Source organism: Hylobates moloch, unplaced genomic scaffold (assembly GCF_009828535.3).
Source record: "Hylobates moloch isolate HMO894 unplaced genomic scaffold, HMol_V3 SCAFFOLD_22, whole genome shotgun sequence".
Taxonomy (NCBI): Eukaryota; Metazoa; Chordata; class Mammalia; order Primates; family Hylobatidae; genus Hylobates; species Hylobates moloch.
Window position 1 is genome coordinate 34062603 of NW_026652297.1, and position 19354 is coordinate 34081956.

General features: G+C 52.2%; 1 protein-coding gene across 1 annotated transcript; it reads right to left on the minus strand.

Annotated features, from left to right (window-relative positions):
* Positions 1 to 32: 32 nt before the first annotated feature.
* DUSP4 (dual specificity phosphatase 4) lies at positions 33 to 14483 on the minus strand. The gene is made up of 4 exons (XM_032143731.2): positions 13590 to 14483; positions 3862 to 4007; positions 2042 to 2261; positions 33 to 1155 (listed from the first exon to the last, which is right to left on the minus strand). The coding sequence occupies exons 1-4, from the start codon at positions 14020 to 14022 to the stop codon at positions 770 to 772; spliced, it is 1185 nt and encodes a 394-aa protein (XP_031999622.1). The 5' UTR covers positions 14023 to 14483; the 3' UTR covers positions 33 to 769.
* Between the last annotated feature and the right edge of the window lie 4871 nt (positions 14484 to 19354).

Genomic DNA, 19354 nt, shown 5'->3' on the forward strand with positions numbered 1-19354 from the left:
CTCCTCCCACCCACCCCGCCTGCTTCTCAGTGGCAACAAATGCAAGTTGCTCATCATGCTACCTTGCACATACCTACAAGACACCATTTATTTCCTAACTGCCTTGACATCTGCATGCTATGGTGCTCAGCTGTTCGACATCAACATAAATATATTCTAAATCCACTGTCACTAGACTTTTTGTACTTACATACTCTGAAGAAAGTCTTAATAAATACTTTATTATTAAGCATAATTATTCACCTGTTGGTGACTAAGAAATGAAAACCACATCTTCGAAGATTTCTTTTAAAAAACGAAATTCCTTTAACTACAACAACGACAACAAAGGGACAAGTACACAGAACCAGGCACTTCTGGGAAACTTGTCTTCTCATCCCTTTGCCCTCCCTTCCTCCCCCTTTAGTAAAGCTGGTTGGGCACATTTGCTAGGATCTGTGGGTTTCATCACTTCAAGCCTTACTGCTTAAAAAAATGAGGTAAGAAATTTCTATTGGAAAAGTGAAACTGACACATAAACCAAACCAAGGTCTTCCCTGGCTGCTGCAGCAGCCGTTATTGCTCTAAGTTGGAGTGTTCTGTTTGCTTTTATTATGTATTTGGAGTCCTTATTGCCATTCTGGCTGGCCTCGTCGTTGGCCAAGGAGAAATGATGGGGAAGGAGCTCGGTCGCCTGCTCCCAGCTGCTCAGTCCCAACTTTCTGCCCGCAGGCGGCTCGTCCTACCCTTGCTGGGAGCCAGCTCTGGTTCTGGGGCCCCCAGGGCAGCTCTAACAGCTGGGAGAGGTGGTGATGGGGCTGTGCAGATAGGGCAGGCTGCTGGGGGCCGAGTGCACGCCCACGGAGACCGGAAAGCTGAAGACGAACTGCGAGGTGGGGGTGGCGGGTGTCTTGCCCCGCTCCCGCAGGGGTCCCGAGGGGCTGGCGGCCTCCGCGGCACAGGACGTGGCCAGCACCTGGGACTCGAACTGCAGCAGCTGCCCCATGAAGCTGAAGTTGGGCGAGATGATGCTGCGGCGCTGCTTAACGAACTCGAAGGCCTCCTCCAGCCTCACCCGTTTCTTCATCATCAGGTAGGCCAGGCAGATGGTGGCCGAGCGCGAGATGCCCGCCTGGCAGTGCACCAGCACGCGCCCACGGCAGTCCTTCACCGCATCTGCGGACAGGGTTCAACAGGTTAGTGCGCGTTTCTGCAGACCCCAGCCCCGACCAGGGGCACCGGCCAGCCCCTGGGGTTTGGGGGGCTCTGATGGAAGGACTAGCCATGCTAGACCAAGGACTGGAGAGGAAGAAAACCCATGTAGGAGGGTCTCTAGAATGCCCCCCATTCTGAGGTCTATTTTCCCGAATCACTATGCTGGAGCTGGTTAAATCCCATTATCTGTTCAAGGATTTCCATTTGCAGAAGCAAAACAGTGGGGTCCAGGGTGGTGGCTCATGCCTGTAAACCCAGCGCTTTGGGAGACTGAGGAGGGCGGATAACTTGAGCTCAGGAGTTCAAGACTAGCCTGGACAATATGATGAAACTGTCTCTACAAAAATACAAAAATTAGCTGGGCATGGTGGCGCACTTGTAGTCCCAGCTACTCCAGAGGCTGAGGCAGGAGAATCACTTGCACCCCGGAGGCGGAGGTTGCAGTGAGCTGAGATGGCGCCACTGCACTCCAGCCTGGGCGATAGAGCAAGGCTCTATCTCAAAATAAATAAATAAATAAATAAATAAATAGAAATAAAATAAAAACTGTGACTCAATGCTCCCTGTGTCTTCCTCTCCATCCAAAAACTCTTACCATCTAGGCACCGAAGCCATGCAAGGGGAAGGTGACTGGCTCTGCAAGCTAAGCCTGGGTGTAGGTCCATCTTCTCTCCTCCCTCCCAACCCAACATCCAATGTGCAAGCCTTCCCAATGAGGAAGAGGGGGAATGGGGACCCTTGGATTCAGTGCCTCCAATGTCCACTTTCAACCCAGGCTCACAGGGGTTCCTTCTCATCCTTCCCACCCGCCCTCAGACCCAGGAACCCTAGAGCAGGGCCAGCCTACCGATGTACTCTATGGCTTCCATGAACCAGGAGCTGATGTCAGCCTTGTGGTTATCTTCCACCGGGATGCACTTGTACTGATAGTGTCCTTCAAAGTGGTTTGGGCAGTCTGAGGAGACATTCAACAGAGCCGTGATGCCCAGGGCGTCCAGCATGTCTCTCCGGGCAGCATGGTAGGCACTGCCGAGGTAGAGGAAGGGAAGGATCTCCACAGGACCCCCCTGCACAGAAAGGGAAACAAAGGCCCCTGAATGACATGAGGGTAAAGTGCTTGGCACAGGGAGTGGAAGCTTGTCTGAGAAGAGCTTTCCTTTCCAAGCCCAGGAAGAATGCCTGCTGGGCCTGGCCCTCCCAGGCTCCCGCTGTAGCCTCCTGGAACTCTTGGAGGGGCGATGGGCCCAGTGGTACTTCTCCAGCCTTTGCCCTCTACTTGTGGGCAGAGAGGCCAGGGCAGGTAAAGTCTTGTAGGACTCTCCTGCACCTCCCCCATGGCAAAATAAGCGGCAGGACAATGCTGGCCTTATAGCACCATCTGTGACACTGAGTGTATATCTGCTAATCATCAAGCCATTTGCTGTGTGGTTTAGATACTTATTTGTTTTGATATGTATTCACTGGGCATATCAAAAACAGGTGTGCGGTGGCTCACACCTGTAATCTCAGCACTTTAGGAGGCTGAGGTGGGAGGATCATGTGAGCCAGGAGTTCCAAGACCAGCATGGGCACATAATGAGACCTCATCTCTCAAAAAATGAAGCTGGCATGATGGTGCACACCTGTAATCCCAGTTGCTTGGGAGGCTGAAATGGGAGGATCATTTGAGCCCAGGACTTTGAAGCTGCAGTGAGCTATGATTGCACCACAGAACTCAAGCCTGGGTAACAGAGTGAAACTCTGTCTCTAAAAATAAACAAATAAATAAGCTGATGCCCTCATCATGGCCACAGAGACAAGAGAAAGGATCTTGGTAAAATGAGGCAACAGTGGCTTAAATTTAGCACATGAGATGTGGGCAGCAGAGTCCATCTAACTCAAAGGGCTGGAGGGTGGGCTTGTAAGAAACACAGTGGCTCAAGCAGGTTTTCTTGGAGGAAGGGTAGGTGACCATCTATGTTCATTTGGCTGATACATGGGAGCAGCCTGCCTGTTGGGGACCAAGATGTGTTTCATGGCCTGCTACTTCAAAGGAGAATGACCTCAGCTTCCCAGAGAGCAGGTCTCCCAGGGCTTCTGGAGGCCTCCTCACTTGTCCGCACACCACGTTAGAGGCCAAGCCAAGGAGTCACGTCTTTAGACTTTTTTCTTAGGAGGATATTTAGAGAGGGAAGGGGAAGATTTCCAAGGAGTAAATGGGCCCTACCTAACATCCCACCCCAATATTCAGGGTTCACCGCATTCTCCCCAAATTGAGGCATAACATTCAAAGACTTAAAAAAATCTCAGGACTGGATGCAGTGGCTCACGCCTGTGATCCCAACACTTTGGGAGGCCAAAGCAGGAGGATCACTTGAGGCCAGGAGTTTAAGACCAGCCTGGGCAACATAGCAAGACCCCCCCCCCCCCCATCTCTACCAAAAACCTTTTAAAATTAGCCAGGCATGGTAGCGCCACCTGTAGTCCCAGCTACCAGGGAGGATCCCTTGAGCCCAGGAGTTCGAGGCTGCAGTGAGCTATGATCACACCACTGTACTCCTGGGTGACAGAGCAAGACTGTCTCAAAAACAAAGACAAAAAACACCTTCAGAACTCTGAAAAGAAGGCATCCACTGGCCCCTAAGCTGTCCCTGCCCCCCACTTCCAAGCCCTGCCCCCCAAGTCTACCTGGTCGTGTAGTGGGGTCCCACAGGAGCTGCAGCCCAGGTCCAAGGGCTCTGTGGCGCTGGGGGGAACCGGGGGTGGGATGGCTGCCAGGGCCTTGGTTTTAGAACAGAATTCTGGGTACTCGGAGGAAAACCTCTCATAGCCGCCTGTAAAGGAGAAAGAAGCTCAGGTTAATGGGGTCACTAAGCCAGCAGGAAGTCAGAAAGAACTCCTACAGACTCAGGCGGGCTGCTAGGAAGGCAGGGGCTGGCGTGCTCCATATTGGCCACTAGGCGGCGTTGTGGACCTAGAGAATGGCCATGGAGCGGTTTCCAGAGATGGAGAGGACACACTCGCCAGGACTGCAGCAAAGCTGGAAGGATAAGCTTTATGGACAAGACTTGGGTTAGAGAGGTAGACATACAAAGGAAGACGTGCAGGGGGATGTGCAGAAGGGACTCTGTGGAGTAGCTCCTCAGGACAATGACAAAATAGAGAAGGAAAGATCACGCTGGGCTTCCAAGGACACTAAGTACCTGTAGAGACACCTGCCACCCGATTCCAGCCCTTCCTTGGGGGAGGTTCTCCAATGTGAGAAAGAAGGAAAAAAAATGACCCTGGTACAAACTCTTCTGGATCTCAGCAACGGAACAGATGTCCATTGCACATCCTCATGAACAGCTGTTCCGTCACCTAGAGGCCAGAACAAGAGGAAAATGGGCTTAAATCTAAATAAACCCCTCATGCTATGTGCAGGTTTGGGGCAAGGGAGAATTTCCTGACCTGAGAGTGGGTAAGCCCTGGAATGGTTATCTGTGGGATTATCTTCCAGAGAAGGGAGATCTTTTAAATAAAAGAAGAAGATGATAAATGGCCAGCTGAGCTGGGATAGGGTGAGTGCTCCTATCCAGGAGGGGTGGAGGCAGGTGGGATACAGGGAAAGGCCACAGGGAGGCCATCCAAAAAGGCAACATTTCAAGCCCTATCTCTGGCTTTCTTGTGATCTCTGGGACTTCCTTTTGTGGCCAACTTCCAATCCACAGTGCTATCAATGGATGGCCCTGCTTTTATTTTTATTTTGCAGTTTCTGTAGGGCGAGAAATGGATTCGATTGATTCAGTAGGGCCTGTGCGTTGGAGAACCACCATTCCAACAGACCCATTCAACTGACTCCAATGACAAGATGGCGGATGGTCCCGGATGTCGCTACCTTTGCGGTCTTCATGACAGTGACATAGGACCTCTGTGCCCTAGGGCCATTCATAGAAATTTTCCAGTGGGCAGACATGTGACGGTGAGTCAGTCACTTGCCCCAAATCCCAAACCTAAAGACTGCTTCCTACTGAGAGGAAGGAAACGGTTCTCTACCACATCATAAGGCTTATAGAAACAGGGCGTACATTTTTTCCTCTCTGACCAGAGGCTTCTCTATTCCCCTCCTCTCCCTCCCTCAGGATATAAATGGATCTCTCTCTGGTCACAGGCCCTTGTTCCTGCTGAGTCACAGTGACCAGCCTCCCTGGATGGAAAACCTGCTGGTGGGGCTGGTACCGTCAGCCTCGGTCATGCTGGTGGCCTCAGCAGCCACCTCATCACAGAAGCACCCCCTCCCTCCCATCATAAACCCCTTTCCTTATTCGGCTGCCACCACTGCTGCCCAAAATGCAGTAATTAGAGGATGGGGGAAGAGGAAGGAAATATCTGTCTGCAGCTGAAGTCCTTCAGGGGCCTCAGTGATGGGAAACTTCAGTCCATGCTCCCTTTCAGAGAAAGTGGAAGGGAAACTCATTCATTAACAGAGGTTGCGCACTTGTATCCCAAGCCATCACTTGTTACTCTCTATATATACTTCTCTAGGATTTGCAAAAATTCTAACTACATGATCCTTTTGTCTATTACATAATTTGAGCTATTAAAACACATTTTAAAACGACATGTTAGACACAGGTTGTGTCCTACAAAAACTCACCACCAAGACAGACAAGCTGTCGCCTGCACTCGAAAGTGAATGGTTGGGTGGCCCAGGAGTGCCAGGGCAGGCCTCACGGTCACAGAGCAGAGTGGCCCTTGGGGCTGGAGAAGCAGGAAGAGCCCAGAGCAGTTGAGACGATGTTGTCTCCATTGCTGAGGGTATGGAACAGGGCACTGGAGTGAAGTTCCGGAAAGGGCACAGGCTCTGCCATGAGGTTGCACCCCACACTGAGCATGTATCACCTGTGCAGCCCGGGCCTCCTGAACTTCTCAGAGCCTCCTCCTCATCTGTAAGTGATGAAAGTCCCCTGCACAGAGGCCTTTGAGGACTGGTCCCAACAGCCAGGCTCTGTGCCTGGCATCAAGGAGACAGATCACGAAGTTTTCCCTTCTCGGTGTCTACATGGAGGGGTGCCCTTGGGTGCCCTCAGCAGAGATCCTCAAAGGCCAAAGAGGAATCAGGGACAGGGTAATGCTGGTAAGGTACTGGGCATTTGACAGCCTGCTCTCCCAGAAACCTGTCTCTTGGTTTCCGGAGACCTCCAGACCTCCATCTTCTCTCCCAGGCATGGCCATGGCTGCCACTCAGCAGAACCCTTGTCAGGGACCTGGCACCGGCTGCTGGCCACGGAGTGGTGTGGGGGGCAAGGAGGGCCCAAGTGACCCATTTGCTGGGGAACAGGCTAGATCTGGCCTGAGGGGGTCGTTCGTCATCTCCCCCAGGCTGATTGCAACTGTCTGGAAAAGGCACCATTAGAAGGCAGCAGAAAAATGATTACGGAAAAGTCAGTTCCCTCTGAGGGAGTTTTAAAGAACAAGCAAAAATGAACAAGGTGGGCCGGGCGCGGTGGCTCACGCCTGTAATCCCAGCATTTTGGGAGGCCGTAGCGGGCGGATCACGAGGTCAGGAGGTCGAGACCATCCTGGCTAACACGGTGAAACGTGTTACAAAAAATTAGCTGGGCGTGGTGGCTGGTGTCTGTAGTCCCAGCTACTCGGGAGGCTGAGGAAGGAGAATGGCGTGAACCTGGGAGGTGGAGGTTGCAGTGAGCCGAGATCACGCCACTGCACTCCTCCGGCCTCGGTGACAGAGTGAGACTCCATCTCAAAAAAAAAAAAAAAAAAAAGAACAAGGTGAAGAAGCAAATTCGCTCAAGGGGCAGGAGCACTGGAAGGTTCTTGTCCCTGACAGTGGTGGCCAGCTTTTGGGGGTCTGTGGCTGGTTTCACAAGATGCCACACTAAAGGGAGTTCCTTCTGGTGGGCCCTGGGCTGTACTCAGGCCAGCACTCATGGGTGAGAACTATGTGTTCTGGGCTGGTGGAGCCCGGAGGACACAGTGAAGGTGACGTGGGAGGATGCATGCAAGTTAGCATTTATCCATCGGTGGAAGAAGCTGCTCAAGTCCACCCCCCACAGGGCCATGCCCCAGTAAGTCATCTCTGGGTGTCAATCTATGCCACCTCTGCCTTCCACCCCTTCCTGGTGGGCCCTTCTCCAGGGGGCACTGCCTGCAGGTTTCATCAAGTGAAGACAGACTTTTCATGCAAAAACAGAACTGATCCAAATAGGGCACTGCTGATATTTCACCAAACTCTGCTTCTATCCATTGGTTTCCTAATCCAGGCTGTCATTAAAGAGTCATGACCCACATTTTTAAAATGGAATACAATAGAATAGGAATTAGGAGGATGCATTGCCCTTAAAGAGGATATCATTTCATGGAACTTTTGTTCAGATGTGCATGTATCCCTCTTCTGGGTCACAATATAAATTAAAATGTGTTTCTTACTGTGGGTGGGGTCAAACAAGATTATTCTAAGGCGACTTCCACTCAGTCCCTCCTACCCATCCCCAAATCCATGCAAGTACTATAGCTACAGCTCTTTCAAGAGCTAGATTTAGATCACCAAGTTTTATCCCAAAAAATCATGAAAGGGAAAGCTTCTCCTCGTTGTCTACAAAGGGGCTGGGCTCCATCCCGTGCCCCTAGCAGGTGTGCAAGGAGAATTGGAGACAGATCCAGGTGTAAGTCCATCTCGACTTGTGGAACTTGGACAAGTATGTTCCCTCCTCAACTCTGGTTTTTCCCACTCTCAAAATCTAAGAATTTCTGATTATAATGATCTTTAAGTTCCAGTATCCTCTGCTTCTAAATATCCAGGATCTACTTATTTGCGGGTCAGTTTTGCCAGCTCTGAGGCAGCAGGTGCCTAAAATCTGCATTTCTATCTCTTGAATAATTTCATTGTCAAATGTGCCATTCTGAACGAATGAATTCTGTTTTTCCTATGCCCTTTGAATGTATGAAATGAATGTATTGAACGTGTCTGTGTCCTACTGAATGCAGTTCCATAAGAGGTTTCTTACTAATTTCAACCTGTTTTTCCCATGTCCTTATTTAAGAATATATTTTCTATTCCGAAATCTCTCATTTTATCACCTTTATTTTACAATTTGAAAGTCTGGAAGAAAAAAAGGAGTGTGATTTTCATCAGACTTAATTGAAGAATAACTCCATCTACAGTTCAACTCCGCCGTGCCTTGTCCTTCTCACATCCACATACACGGAGGCAATTTTCAAAGTTTAGTGGAAATGAGGACCCCTCATCAGAAGCTCTCCACTGCACTCCCCCATCCCTTGCAGGAGTAGGAGATAATGTATGTAAAAGTACTTTACAAAGGGCAGATTGATGTAGCGCTGATAGTATCACCATAATAGGACTGTTAATGGGAAGACTGTCCTTTGGTGGTGACTATGGTCATGGATCTTTTTTTTTTTTTCCCCAGACAGGGTCTGTCACTCTCACTCTCTCACCCAGGCTGCAGTGCAGTGGCACGATCATGGCTCACTGTAGCCTTGACTTCCCTGGGCTCAAGGAATCGCCTTGCTTCAGCCTCCTGAGTAGCTGAGACTACAGGCACATGCCACCTTGCCCGGCTAATTTTTGTATTTTTTGTAGAGACCAAGTTTGCCATGCTGTCCTGGCCTCAAGTGATCTGCCTGCCTCAGTCTTTCAAAGTGCTAGGATTGCAGGTGTGAGCCACCACGCCCGGCCTTGGTCATGGATCTTAATGTGGCCGCCACTTTTTCCCCATTACGCCCCCAACACTCAGAATAGTGCCAGATCCCAGGCAGGGCTCATGGCCTTGCTCTTGCCAGAAAAGTCATGCTCTTGCATGAAAGTCTGGGGTTGTTTGAAGGCCATTTGCCTTTGGGAACTCTGTGTGACTGTTGACTTAGTAAACACCTATGTAAATGCTGAGCTGTTTTTAAAATCCAACTAAGTGAACTTCTCACCTTGAGACTCTGAACACAGACACCTGGACCTTCCTGCCAGCTGGCTGACACCTAACGCCGTGCTGGGGGCTCGAACTGGTTTGCAGTCTCTCCCAGTCCTCCTGGGCGATCTGCTATGTTCAGCAAACTGGCTTCCGTTGGAGTGAACTTTTCTTCCCATCGTGCTTCCTCTTTGTTAGCCAGGAACTGCCTCCCAGTAAGGAAATCAGCTATCTGGTTTCAGATGTTCTGATTTTTTTTCAAGGAATTTCTTGACTCAGTAAAGTGGCCACCCTTTTTCTCTCCCTCATTTTTCTGAGCGGTCCATTTTTGTGGGTGGAGCCCACCTCTCCTATAACCACCCAGGATAAGCCCAAGGAAGTTGTGACGGTCAAATTTCACTCTCAGTTTACACCTACATCTGTCTTTAGTTACTTTTGTTAGTTGGAAACATCCAATGTAAATGATGCCTAACATAGTGAGTTTGCTTCATTGTAAAAAATCACCTGTAAGACCTAGCACTTACACTTCCAATCCTTGGCTGTCATGGGCATTGTATTACATTTGCAAGCAGAAAGGCTATTATATTTGCAAGCAGAAAAGCTAGTCATTTTCCCTTTAGGTAGAAAAGGTATGCAATATTGACATCCCCCAGAGCTGTGCTGTTTGATGCCATTGCCCTCCTGGGGAACTGAAGACAGAGATAGCAATGGTGGTGCTAGAGAGAGAAAAAGCAGAAAAATGTCACCAGAGTTTCCAGAGCTGTTAATTGTGTCCCTCTTCCCCCACATTCATCAGTGGCCTTAGTGACTGTTTTCTACAGAAAGGGTAATATCACCGGCTGTATGGTCAGGCCCTGGGCTATTGGATGCTATCGGGTACTATAGGGTGAGTGGAAGGAGAAACTGGAATATCTAGATGATCTTCCCCATTTCTGGGACAGCTCCAGGACAGCTTTTAAATTAGAACTGACAAAGGCTGAGGGAAGTTTTAGGTAGATGGAAAGGAAGGTAATGTTTTTGTACCTGAAATCTTTTTGCATAACAGACTATTTTATTATTTGAGGTTATTAAAGGCAAATAATAGGGTAGGAAAAAGCTCTTTTTGTCTTTCTCTAATGACCAGGGGAGTCTCAAACTCTAATCCAAGGATTTATGAATGAGAGAGAAAGGGATTTCAAGAAGTGTATTGTGATAAAATCTGAAAAACTGAAATTTCCAAACTGACCCTAAAAATGCCTTACAGGATTTTAAATTAAATGAGTTTTTAAAAAATTACCCCACTGGAAATCCTTTACTAGCAAAGATAGAAAACATTAGATTTTTCGTTATTGCTTTTAGCAAAAGTCAGGTAATCTGAGGAAATGTAAAGACTAGGCTGTACTTTATTGATATTAAGTGAAGTTTACCTCCTGCCACCTGCATGGAGTAACCAGTTCAACATGGTTGAAGTAACCCTTCAATGTGGCAGAAATAGAAAAACTGAATTTTAAAATGCAATTAATTACGAGAATTAGATAGCTTTGGCTGGAAATGCTACTATCACTTCTGAAAATATTCTGTTGCTTTTACTGCTTCCCCTAACCTCTCCAAGAATGGCAGACACCAACCATCAGGCCTTCCACTGCCTTCCTGTCCTGCTTTACAGACATGCACAGGCACACCTGAAATGAGACATACATACATTCCCTCGCTGGAAAATAAAATGAATTACTCCACTAGGAAACACATTCTCCAACCCTTCACCAATTCAGGCATTTACTAGAGATAATCTAAGGGGCTTTTTCTTCCTTTGCTTCTCAAAATTCCCCTTTAGGTCTCTGCCCCAGAGCCCCCTCCCGGGAAGCCACCTTTGCTCCACTGCACTGGCTTCCAGGCATGGAAGGGAGGTGTATCTGGAGACCTGGGAGACACCTTGATTTCCTTCCCCAGCCCCTTCCCGCAGAGCTGTGGGAGCAGATACTGACTTTTTCCTTCTGACCTTTCTAGGGATGCCTTTCCATTAGAGGGCAAAGAGGAAGAAGAGGAACTGGGTTAAAGATGGCCTCTGCTGAATACATATGTCAAAATCAGCTAAGCTAAACCGAATAGGGCCCAGTTAACCTCAAAGATGTTCACCACCACAACAGAGCAGGCTGGAAGATTCCCCCATCTCTCAATTTTAGGTGCTTGCTTCCAAGGGCAGGCTCCCTTTGGAAGCAGAAGCTGAACTTCTGGCTAGGAGGGGCTATTCCAGAAGAGACCGAAGCTAAATCTGTGGCCCAGGCCTGCACACCTCCATCTGCAAGGATGTCCACTTTGAGATGCAGAAGATGATCCTCCCTGCCCTCATCGGGGCCGACTACGAAAGGCAGTGCAGGCTCCAGGAGGAAACGGCCCTTAAAGTACTTCTCTTCCGTTGGCCAGGCACCTTGCCACCCACCAGAGGGCTGTCATTTTACCTAGAGGCCTGTATTACCCAGTCACCAGCCTCGCCCAGAATCTCCAGGGCTCTCGAATCGGTCTGGCTCGGGAAATGGAGGAGGTTGGGGAGGGAGGACTCTCAACAGGATTCACGAGCGACAGGGAAATGCCGCGCGCCCTGGGGATAAACCTTAAAAAATAATCCCTCTCTCCCCGGGAGCGGGCCCTAAGTGGCTGCACCCCCGGAAGCCCAAGGGCCGAGGTCCCGGAGCTGCCGCTCTAGGGCGGTCCCCTCGAGATTTCTTCCAGGAAGGAAAGCAAAACACAACAAAACAAATCCAGACTCCACGTGGGGCTGGAACCCAGTCCCAGCCCTGCTGTGTTCTCGCGGGTCCCGGGTTTGGAGGCCAGCGAAGGAAGGCGCGCCCGCGCTCTCCATCGGGGGGACTCGAGGGCAGCGCCATGCGGGGAACATCCCGGCCAGCCCCGGCCATTCGAGGGGACTTGCGTCCCAGAGGAATTGCACTCATCTCTCCCACCAGCGCCGACAAGCTCAAACAATGGCGCGGACGCCCACCCTGGTGGCTTAACCAGGACCTGGTCCCGCTCAGCGGCCAGGCCTTCCGGGGAAAGCCCCTTCCTGGTACTTTCTCTTGGAGCGCTTTGGGGAGAAGGGAGGGGGACTGGGCTCATTTGGAGGAGCAAAAGACAGCCCTCGCGGAAAAAGAAAGAAAAATCAGCAAAATCGCCTTAGCAGTTCATCCAAAGGTCAACAGCAGCGTTTCCCCAGCAGCTGACCGGTCAAATGGGCAGGAAACAACTGCGGAGAACAAAGCCCCCCGCTGTTCGGCAGGGGCGAACCCGGCTCCTCCGCACTGAGCAGTTTTGTTGTGCTTTTTGGAGGGGAGAGGTTTCCACCCCCTTTCCAGCTCCCTTCCTCCCTGGTGGACAGGTCGGAAGAGGAGCGGAAAGGAAAGGAAGGGAGGGAGGCTGCGAAGGCGCCTGCGGGGGGAGGAGCGGCTCTTTGATGGGTGTGTGCGTGGGGGTCTGAACTGCCTCCCGGGCTCGGAAGCGCAGACCCTACCCGCGCGAAAGAATGCGCGGAATGCGGCGGCGGGAGGCGGGGGCGCAGCGCGGCAGGGGGCGCCCGGACCCCACGCGCCTTGCCCGCTCCCCAGCCCGAGGGCCGCGGACCCACCCGGTCCTGCAGGTGTGGCGGGCGCCCGGTCCCTCCAGGGACTCGGACAGCACGCGATTTTTCCAGGATTTCCGACTACCAAATGTGACAAGACAGCCCCGCCGCCGAGAGTTTCGCCAGGGCTCGCTAAAATTCGGCACGCGCCGCCATCAGATAGTCGAAAATCCGGGCTGAACAAAAGGTGGTCATTCTCCGCTGCCCGGATTTGCAGGAGCTAGAGGACCAGTTCCGCCTGGCGTCCCCCAGATACCCAGTCCTTCAGCCTCCCGCTTCCAGAGCCTGGATCTAGCCCGGGACAAGGATTGGCCACCTTCCAAGCTGAGCTCGGAGTTGGGCAGCGGGAACGCAGATACGGATCGCTCTACACAGTGTGTGCAATCCAATCTCCCTTTCTGCATTTGCCAGGGTCTTGTTTTCAGTGAAACTGGCAGGGCCAATTGTACCTCGGTGCCTACCCCTCTTCACCCTTTTCTCCACCTCTGGGATTCTCCCGGTCCGGCTCAGTGCAGGGCCCCAGCACGCCAAACCAACAGACCTATCTTGTCCCCACGCGCCCCGTGGTACTTGGAAACTGTTCCCGGGACTCGAGATGGACCTCGCAGAGGAGTCGCTTCATCCTCGAGGCTAGGACCGTTAGTGTCAATAAACGGGGCCTCGCTAGGACCGTGCGGAATTCAGGTGACCGGAGGAACCCGTCCGCACTGTCCCTGAGGACTTGAACCTCGCACTTGCACAGAAACCTTACAAACCCGTACACACCAACACACACAAAGGGGCGCGCGGGGATCCCCGCAACCACGAATCACGCCGGGGACTCCTTCCCATGCCAATAAGGCGCAGGCCGCCAAGACCCCCTCCATCTCCCCCGCCTCCAGCTAGCGCCCGGAGCCCTCGTTTACCTTTGAGCAGGCAGATGTCGGTGCGCTCGGCGTTGCGGCGCAGCGCCTGCACCACCAGCGACACCGTGCTGTCCTCGCGGAGGCTCTCGGCGCGCGGGCTGCGCTCGTCGTAGACGATGACCGCCGAGTAGAGGCCAGAGCGCAAGCGGGCGCGTACCTCCTCCTCGGCCGGCAGGATCTGCTCCAGGCTCACGGAGCCCTTAGCCCGCCGCCGCACGATGGTGTTGCAGCGCACGTTGACCGAGCCTCGGATGTAGCCCGCGCTGTGCGCCAGGAACGGTCTGCAGTCCAGCAGCAGGCACTTGCCGCCGCTTGGCAGCCCCAGGGTGCCGTGGCTGCCGCTGCCGCCCGCGCCGCCGCCGTTCTCGTCCCGGTTCATCAGCCTTTTGAGCACACTGCAGTCCATCTCCCGCAGCTCCTCCATCGTCACCATGGTCGCCGGGAACCGACGCGGCGGGGCGCGCGAGGAAGAGAAGGGCACCCGGGCCGCCTAGGCTGCAGAAAGGGGCGGGCGAGAGCTAAGAAGGGACGCCTGCAGAAGTGGCCGCAAACTTGGTCCTCAAGGGCTCCCGCGGGCGAGCCTCTTCTCCCCGGTCCCCTTCCTCCCGCAGCCTCGCGGTCACATAGCAGTCGGAGCGGCCTCGGGCGCCCAGCCGGGCGGCGCGCAGAGCGGAGAGGGAGGCGCCGGTGGAGGAGACTGTGTTTACGAGAGAGGACCGCAGACTCTTTTCGGCGGCGGTCTCCCGTGTATTTTTGCCGGTCGCGCGGCTCCTGTCGCCACTGGCGCCGGCGCTGCGGCTCCCCAAGCTCCCCCGGCGCTCAGCGCACTGCCCCAGCCAGAGTTTCCTCCTCGGCTTAGAGATTTATTAATGCTCCTCCGCGCTCCCGGGGGAGGGGGCGCTAGGTACTACCCCGCCAAGCCCCGCCCCGTTCCATTCCGTGCCCCGCGCCGTCCCCCGCCCCCCGCGCTGACTCCCCGCCCTCTTCGGGCCCCTCCTCCCACCCCCTCCCCGGAGCTTGAATGGAGCGCGGCCGCTGGCTCCCGGTCACGGGAACTCGACGTCACAAAGAGCGGAGTAAACAGGGCGCCGGGTGCTCGCCATCAGGCCCATTCATAAAACCGAGGCCGAGAGGAAGAGGGAGGCGGCCTCCGACCCGCCGCCAGCGGCGGGCAGCGCCTGGACTTTGTGAATGGAGCGCGCGGCGCCTTTCGCCGTCTGCCCGCGGGCCTAGCCTGTGCCGCGCCTCCAGCCCGACACCGGCACCTGTGCAGCCGCTGCACCCCGCCGCTAGGCGGGCGGCGCCAAAGGGAATAGCCGGCTGAGGAGGCCAGGGCTCGGGTTTGAGCTTTCATCCCTTGGCACCTTCGCGCTTCCCCGCGTGACAGCCCCGTAGGTTTTTCCCGGTTACCCAAGTAGAGAGGGGACCGGAGCGCCGCTGCCCACCCAGCGGGGCCTGACACCTCCTAGCCCCAGACTCCCCGTGCGCTTTCGGCCCGGCCAGTCCTTTCTGAATATGCGATTCCTGAGACGTTAGCGTATGCATTAGCGTGATCGATTTTCATCTAAAGCCATTCAATCAGTTTTATAGCTTTCCCAGGAACGTGGGCAACCCCCTGCTTGGAAGATGAAAGAGAAAGTCCTCACGCCCGAAGCCCAGGATCCGAGTGAGGTGTGGGGTTTGTTGCTTTACGACCCAAAGGGAGGCATTAATTGCCGGAATGGTGTTCCGAGGGAGGAGAGCAGGCTGCACTCCTTTCCACGCTTCCTAAAAGATGTTTATTTAACCCTGGTCGGGTTTGGGAAACGTCTTCACCCTGTCTTGCATAGTTGTGAATTATCCTCTCAGGAAATGACAGGGTCCACATTTGTTGCGGAGCTGGACCCTGGAAAATGTACCCGCAAAGAATGACCTTTTGAAAGGACTTCAGCAGCTCTGGGTGCGATTCAGGTTTCTGGGCTTCCCTTTTTCCTGGTCACGTAGCGGCCCTCCTCATCCCCATTTCTCTTTTGCATTTAATTTCCCAGAGGCGGCTTTTGGCTGGGGGTTTGTGCACGCACGCGGTGGGGACCGTGCAGAAGCCAAAAATCATTCGCCCGACATCTTGCCAAGTCTTGTTAGTGAGAATTAATCACAGAGCAAGGGAGTTACAGGACTCGCTCGCAGTTTCGGAGGCTGCAGAGTAGCGTATTCCATTCCAGGGCGCGCGTGGAAGCCCGACCAAGGCAGCGAGGGCAGCGGAACCCGCCGGGTCTCTCCCGCTCCAGCTCGCCCTCTCCCCATGCCTTTGTTCCGGGCGGAGCGGCTCTCCCGAGCTCTCACCTCCGGTCCCGGGGGCCATCCCTGCACTCCCCGACCGGAGCTCGGCGGAGCCTCCACTTCCGAGACCTTCGACTGGCCTGCGCCCCGAATGCCTCGACCCCCGGGCTCTACTCGCATGGGCTGTGAGGGGCACCGCTTGGGCAAGGTGGTATTTCCTTTTGCTCCGGGCTCCAAAATGGCTTAAGATGGCACTGCACGGATCCTTTCTCTTTTTAAAATTTAGTATTTTATTCATCATGGATTTTTTGCATCTTTTTTTTTCTTTTAAAGAGGCATTGCATCAAGATATTTCTTTTGATTACTGACTTTTCGGCGCCCTTCTTAAATGTTGCGCTCAAGGCTTGTGCTCACCCTAGGCTAGGCCCTGGAAGGGGCCACAACTGTGGACTGACCGAGGCTGCCCGGTGGCAGGACCCTGGGCGTCGGGCACTCCGGGTGGGAGATCAGTGGTCAAAGCCGCACTGCGTGGCCTCCCTGTGGGGAGGGCAAAAGGTGTCTGAGTCCAGTTTCCCATTCTGCTGAATGGGACTGTGGGGGTCTATCTAATAACTCGCTTTCGATAAGGAGCAAGGAGCCCCAGGGGCCCCGACAGTCCAAGGCTGATTTTGCTTTCCCGAGTTGCTCTCCAGCAGCTCAGAAATCCGCCGCCTACCAGGACCCAGGGCCGGAGCTCTCCCGGCGCAAGTAAACACCGATTCCTTGACAAAGGCTTTAACAAGACATTTCTGGAAAAAGCCTCTCAGGAGGCAGGTCCGGGCCAATTTCACGCGTGTCGCAGGAGCTGGGGAGACGTCCCTGGGGCGCATGGGTCGCGCTCTGGGCCAGCCTTTGTCTCCCCTGCTCTGGGGTCGCCTCCCCCGCCAGACCCGCGCCTGGCGCTCACGTGGCCAGTAAATAACAGTCAAATCCAGGGGAAAGAAAATACCCATAGAACAAAGAGGCTTGCTTTCTGCACCTGACAGTAATCGCTGGTGGAGAAGCCCTAAATCCCGCAGGCGATTCACACGGAAAGGGGTGTGGGAGGGCGCGTGTGAGTGTGTGTGTCCACGTGTGCGTGCCCGCGCCTACGCGGCTGTTCCCTGGAAGGGAGTCACAGTTTGGGACTTAATGTGTTTAAGCCCAGAGCCACTTGAATTGCGAAAGCGAAGCCCTGATTTTTAAAAAAGACTAATTTTTAAAATCCACACCCTATTTCCAACTCAGGAATTGGCCTTCAGTTGTGTGAATTTCAGCAAATTAGATTTAAATTACCATGTTGTATTTATCGGGATACTGTGTAAACACCCTAGATATATATATTTTTAATTGTATGTTTGTGAGCCATTGGTCCACAGTTAAATGAGTACAACGCAAGGGCTACTCCATGCCGGCTATAGAGATAATGATAAAACCTGTCTCCAATTCGTCTGCAGTCTGTGGACGAAACATAACCAGTTTAAACAGGAACCTTGTGAAACAGCTTGTCAATAAGCAGATCTTGGAGAAAATAAAGGCAATTTGGAGCAAGACATGGAATGTCATTTCAAAGTTAATTTAATTAACTGAGGCATATTTGTAGGAATTGGGATGGGATTGCCCAAGGAGAGGTCTTTTATTTATATTCAGCAGTAAACCTCGGGGTGAAAGAACTTTAGAAAATTCACTGTGACAAGTAAATCCAGCTTCTCTTTCATCAGACAGTCCTTAGACCGACCTTATTAGTCACTGTCAGGCTCCAGCAAAACGCCCGCTCTTGTTTAGGAACCTTTCTTTCCAATTAGGAAGTTGTATGATCGGGGAATCTAAAGCCCGGAGGAGAATCCCCAGAGAGAAGTACAGCTTCTATTCTAGTTTTGATGCCAACCTCTGACTCACTGCTCTGTCCCAAAGTGCCTGAATAAAACTTGCCTGAAAAATCATTAATGAATTAATTAAGGTGGTGATGGAAAGAAAAGTCCTGTGGCTTTTCCTTTCCTGAGCAAAGAGGGAGCCTTGCTATTACGCCGAACTGGAACAGGAATAATCTATTTTGCACAGATCTTGTTGGTTAGGCTTCTTAGATCAACTAATGAGGGAACTTGCCCCTGGTAGTGGGAAGGCTCAAAAGAACTGGGAGACCCTCTCCTGCTCCTGAAAGTAGAGAAGCCTGTGGGCTACACAGCGTGTTCTTAGGCAACGTTTAGAAATGGAATTGAGAAATGCCTGTCCTTCCCTATGTACCTTTGCCCATCAAGTCAGGACTGAAAGCGGAGGAAAGTCTTCAAAGTTCACACTGAACCTAACCAAAAACCCTCAAAGACATAGCCTGAGGATTTTTTTTTTAAGTCCTCACTTTGTCACAGATCTTATTTGTTTTCTATGCTTGATACTCTAGCACTTATTAATGATTTAAAGGCTATGTTTCGGCCAGGCGAGGTGGCTCACGCTAGTAATCCCAGCACTCTGGAAGACCGAAGTGGGCGGATCACCTGAGGTCAGGAGTTTGAGACCAGCCTGGTCAACATGGTGAAACCCCATCTCTACTAAAAATACAAAATTAGCCAGCATGACGGGCACACCTGTAATCCCAGCTACTCTGGAGGCTGAGGCAGGAGAATCACTTGAACCCGGGAGGCGGAGGTTGCAGTGAGCTGAGATCACCCCACTGCACTCCAGCCTGGGCGACAAGAGCAAAACTCCATCTCAAAATAAATAAATAAATACAAATAAAAAATAATAAAAGTTTAAGTTTCTAACCCAGGGTCTCTGCAGAAAGGTTTTAATGCATTGCTTTATTTACTGCTTTATTTTAAAACTATTCAATCTAGGCTATGCCACCATCTACCTTGGTGGCCTTGGGCAAGACAGTCTCCTTTGGCCTCACTTTCTTCACCTGCAAAATGAAGAGTTTGGGCAGGATGGTTTCTCAGGTCTGGTCTATTTCTGACCCTGTATGATTCTGAGCAGAAGAAGACTTGTCAGCTCCAAGTCCAAGTTTCACTAGGTTTCCCATCTCGCCCTCTGAAGAGCCAAGCATGCTATAATGCCATAAGATAAAGGACGATCTCTAGCTCCTTCTTGTCCCTGCTTTAGAAGATAAACTCATGGAGAGCAGGGCTCATAGTTTTTATTTATTTGTTTAGTCACGTGCTAACGTCCCAAGCATTTTGATAAAATGTCTTCAAAATTTCAGAAACAAATTTTGGAAAGAAACACTTCTCCAAACAGGATAAAAATGAACTCGGAGGCTGGGCATGGATGGTGGCTCATGCCTGTAATCCCCCAGCACTTTGGGAGGCTGGCAGATCACTTGAGGTCAGGAGTTGGAGACCAGCCTGACCAACATTAAAAATACAAAAATTAGTCAGGCATGGTGGTGGGTGCCTGTAGTCCCAGCTACTCGTGAGGCTGAGGCAAAAGAATCCCTTGACCCGGAGAGGCAGAGGTTGCAGTGAGGCAAGACTGGGCCACTGCACTCCTGCCTG

Excerpts from the sequence above, each read along its gene's own strand:
- DUSP4 (XM_032143731.2), bottom strand. The coding sequence starts at position 14,022 with ATGGTGACGATGGAGGAGCTGCGGGAGATGGACTGCAGTGTGCTCAAA. Across the intron at positions 4,008-13,589 it reads CGACATCTGCCTGCTCAAAG|GCGGCTATGAGAGGTTTTCC; the intron begins GTAAACGAGGGC and ends TCTCCTTTACAG. Across the intron at positions 1,156-2,041 it reads GGAAGCCATAGAGTACATCG|ATGCGGTGAAGGACTGCCGT; the intron begins GTAGGCTGGCCC and ends CCCTGTCCGCAG.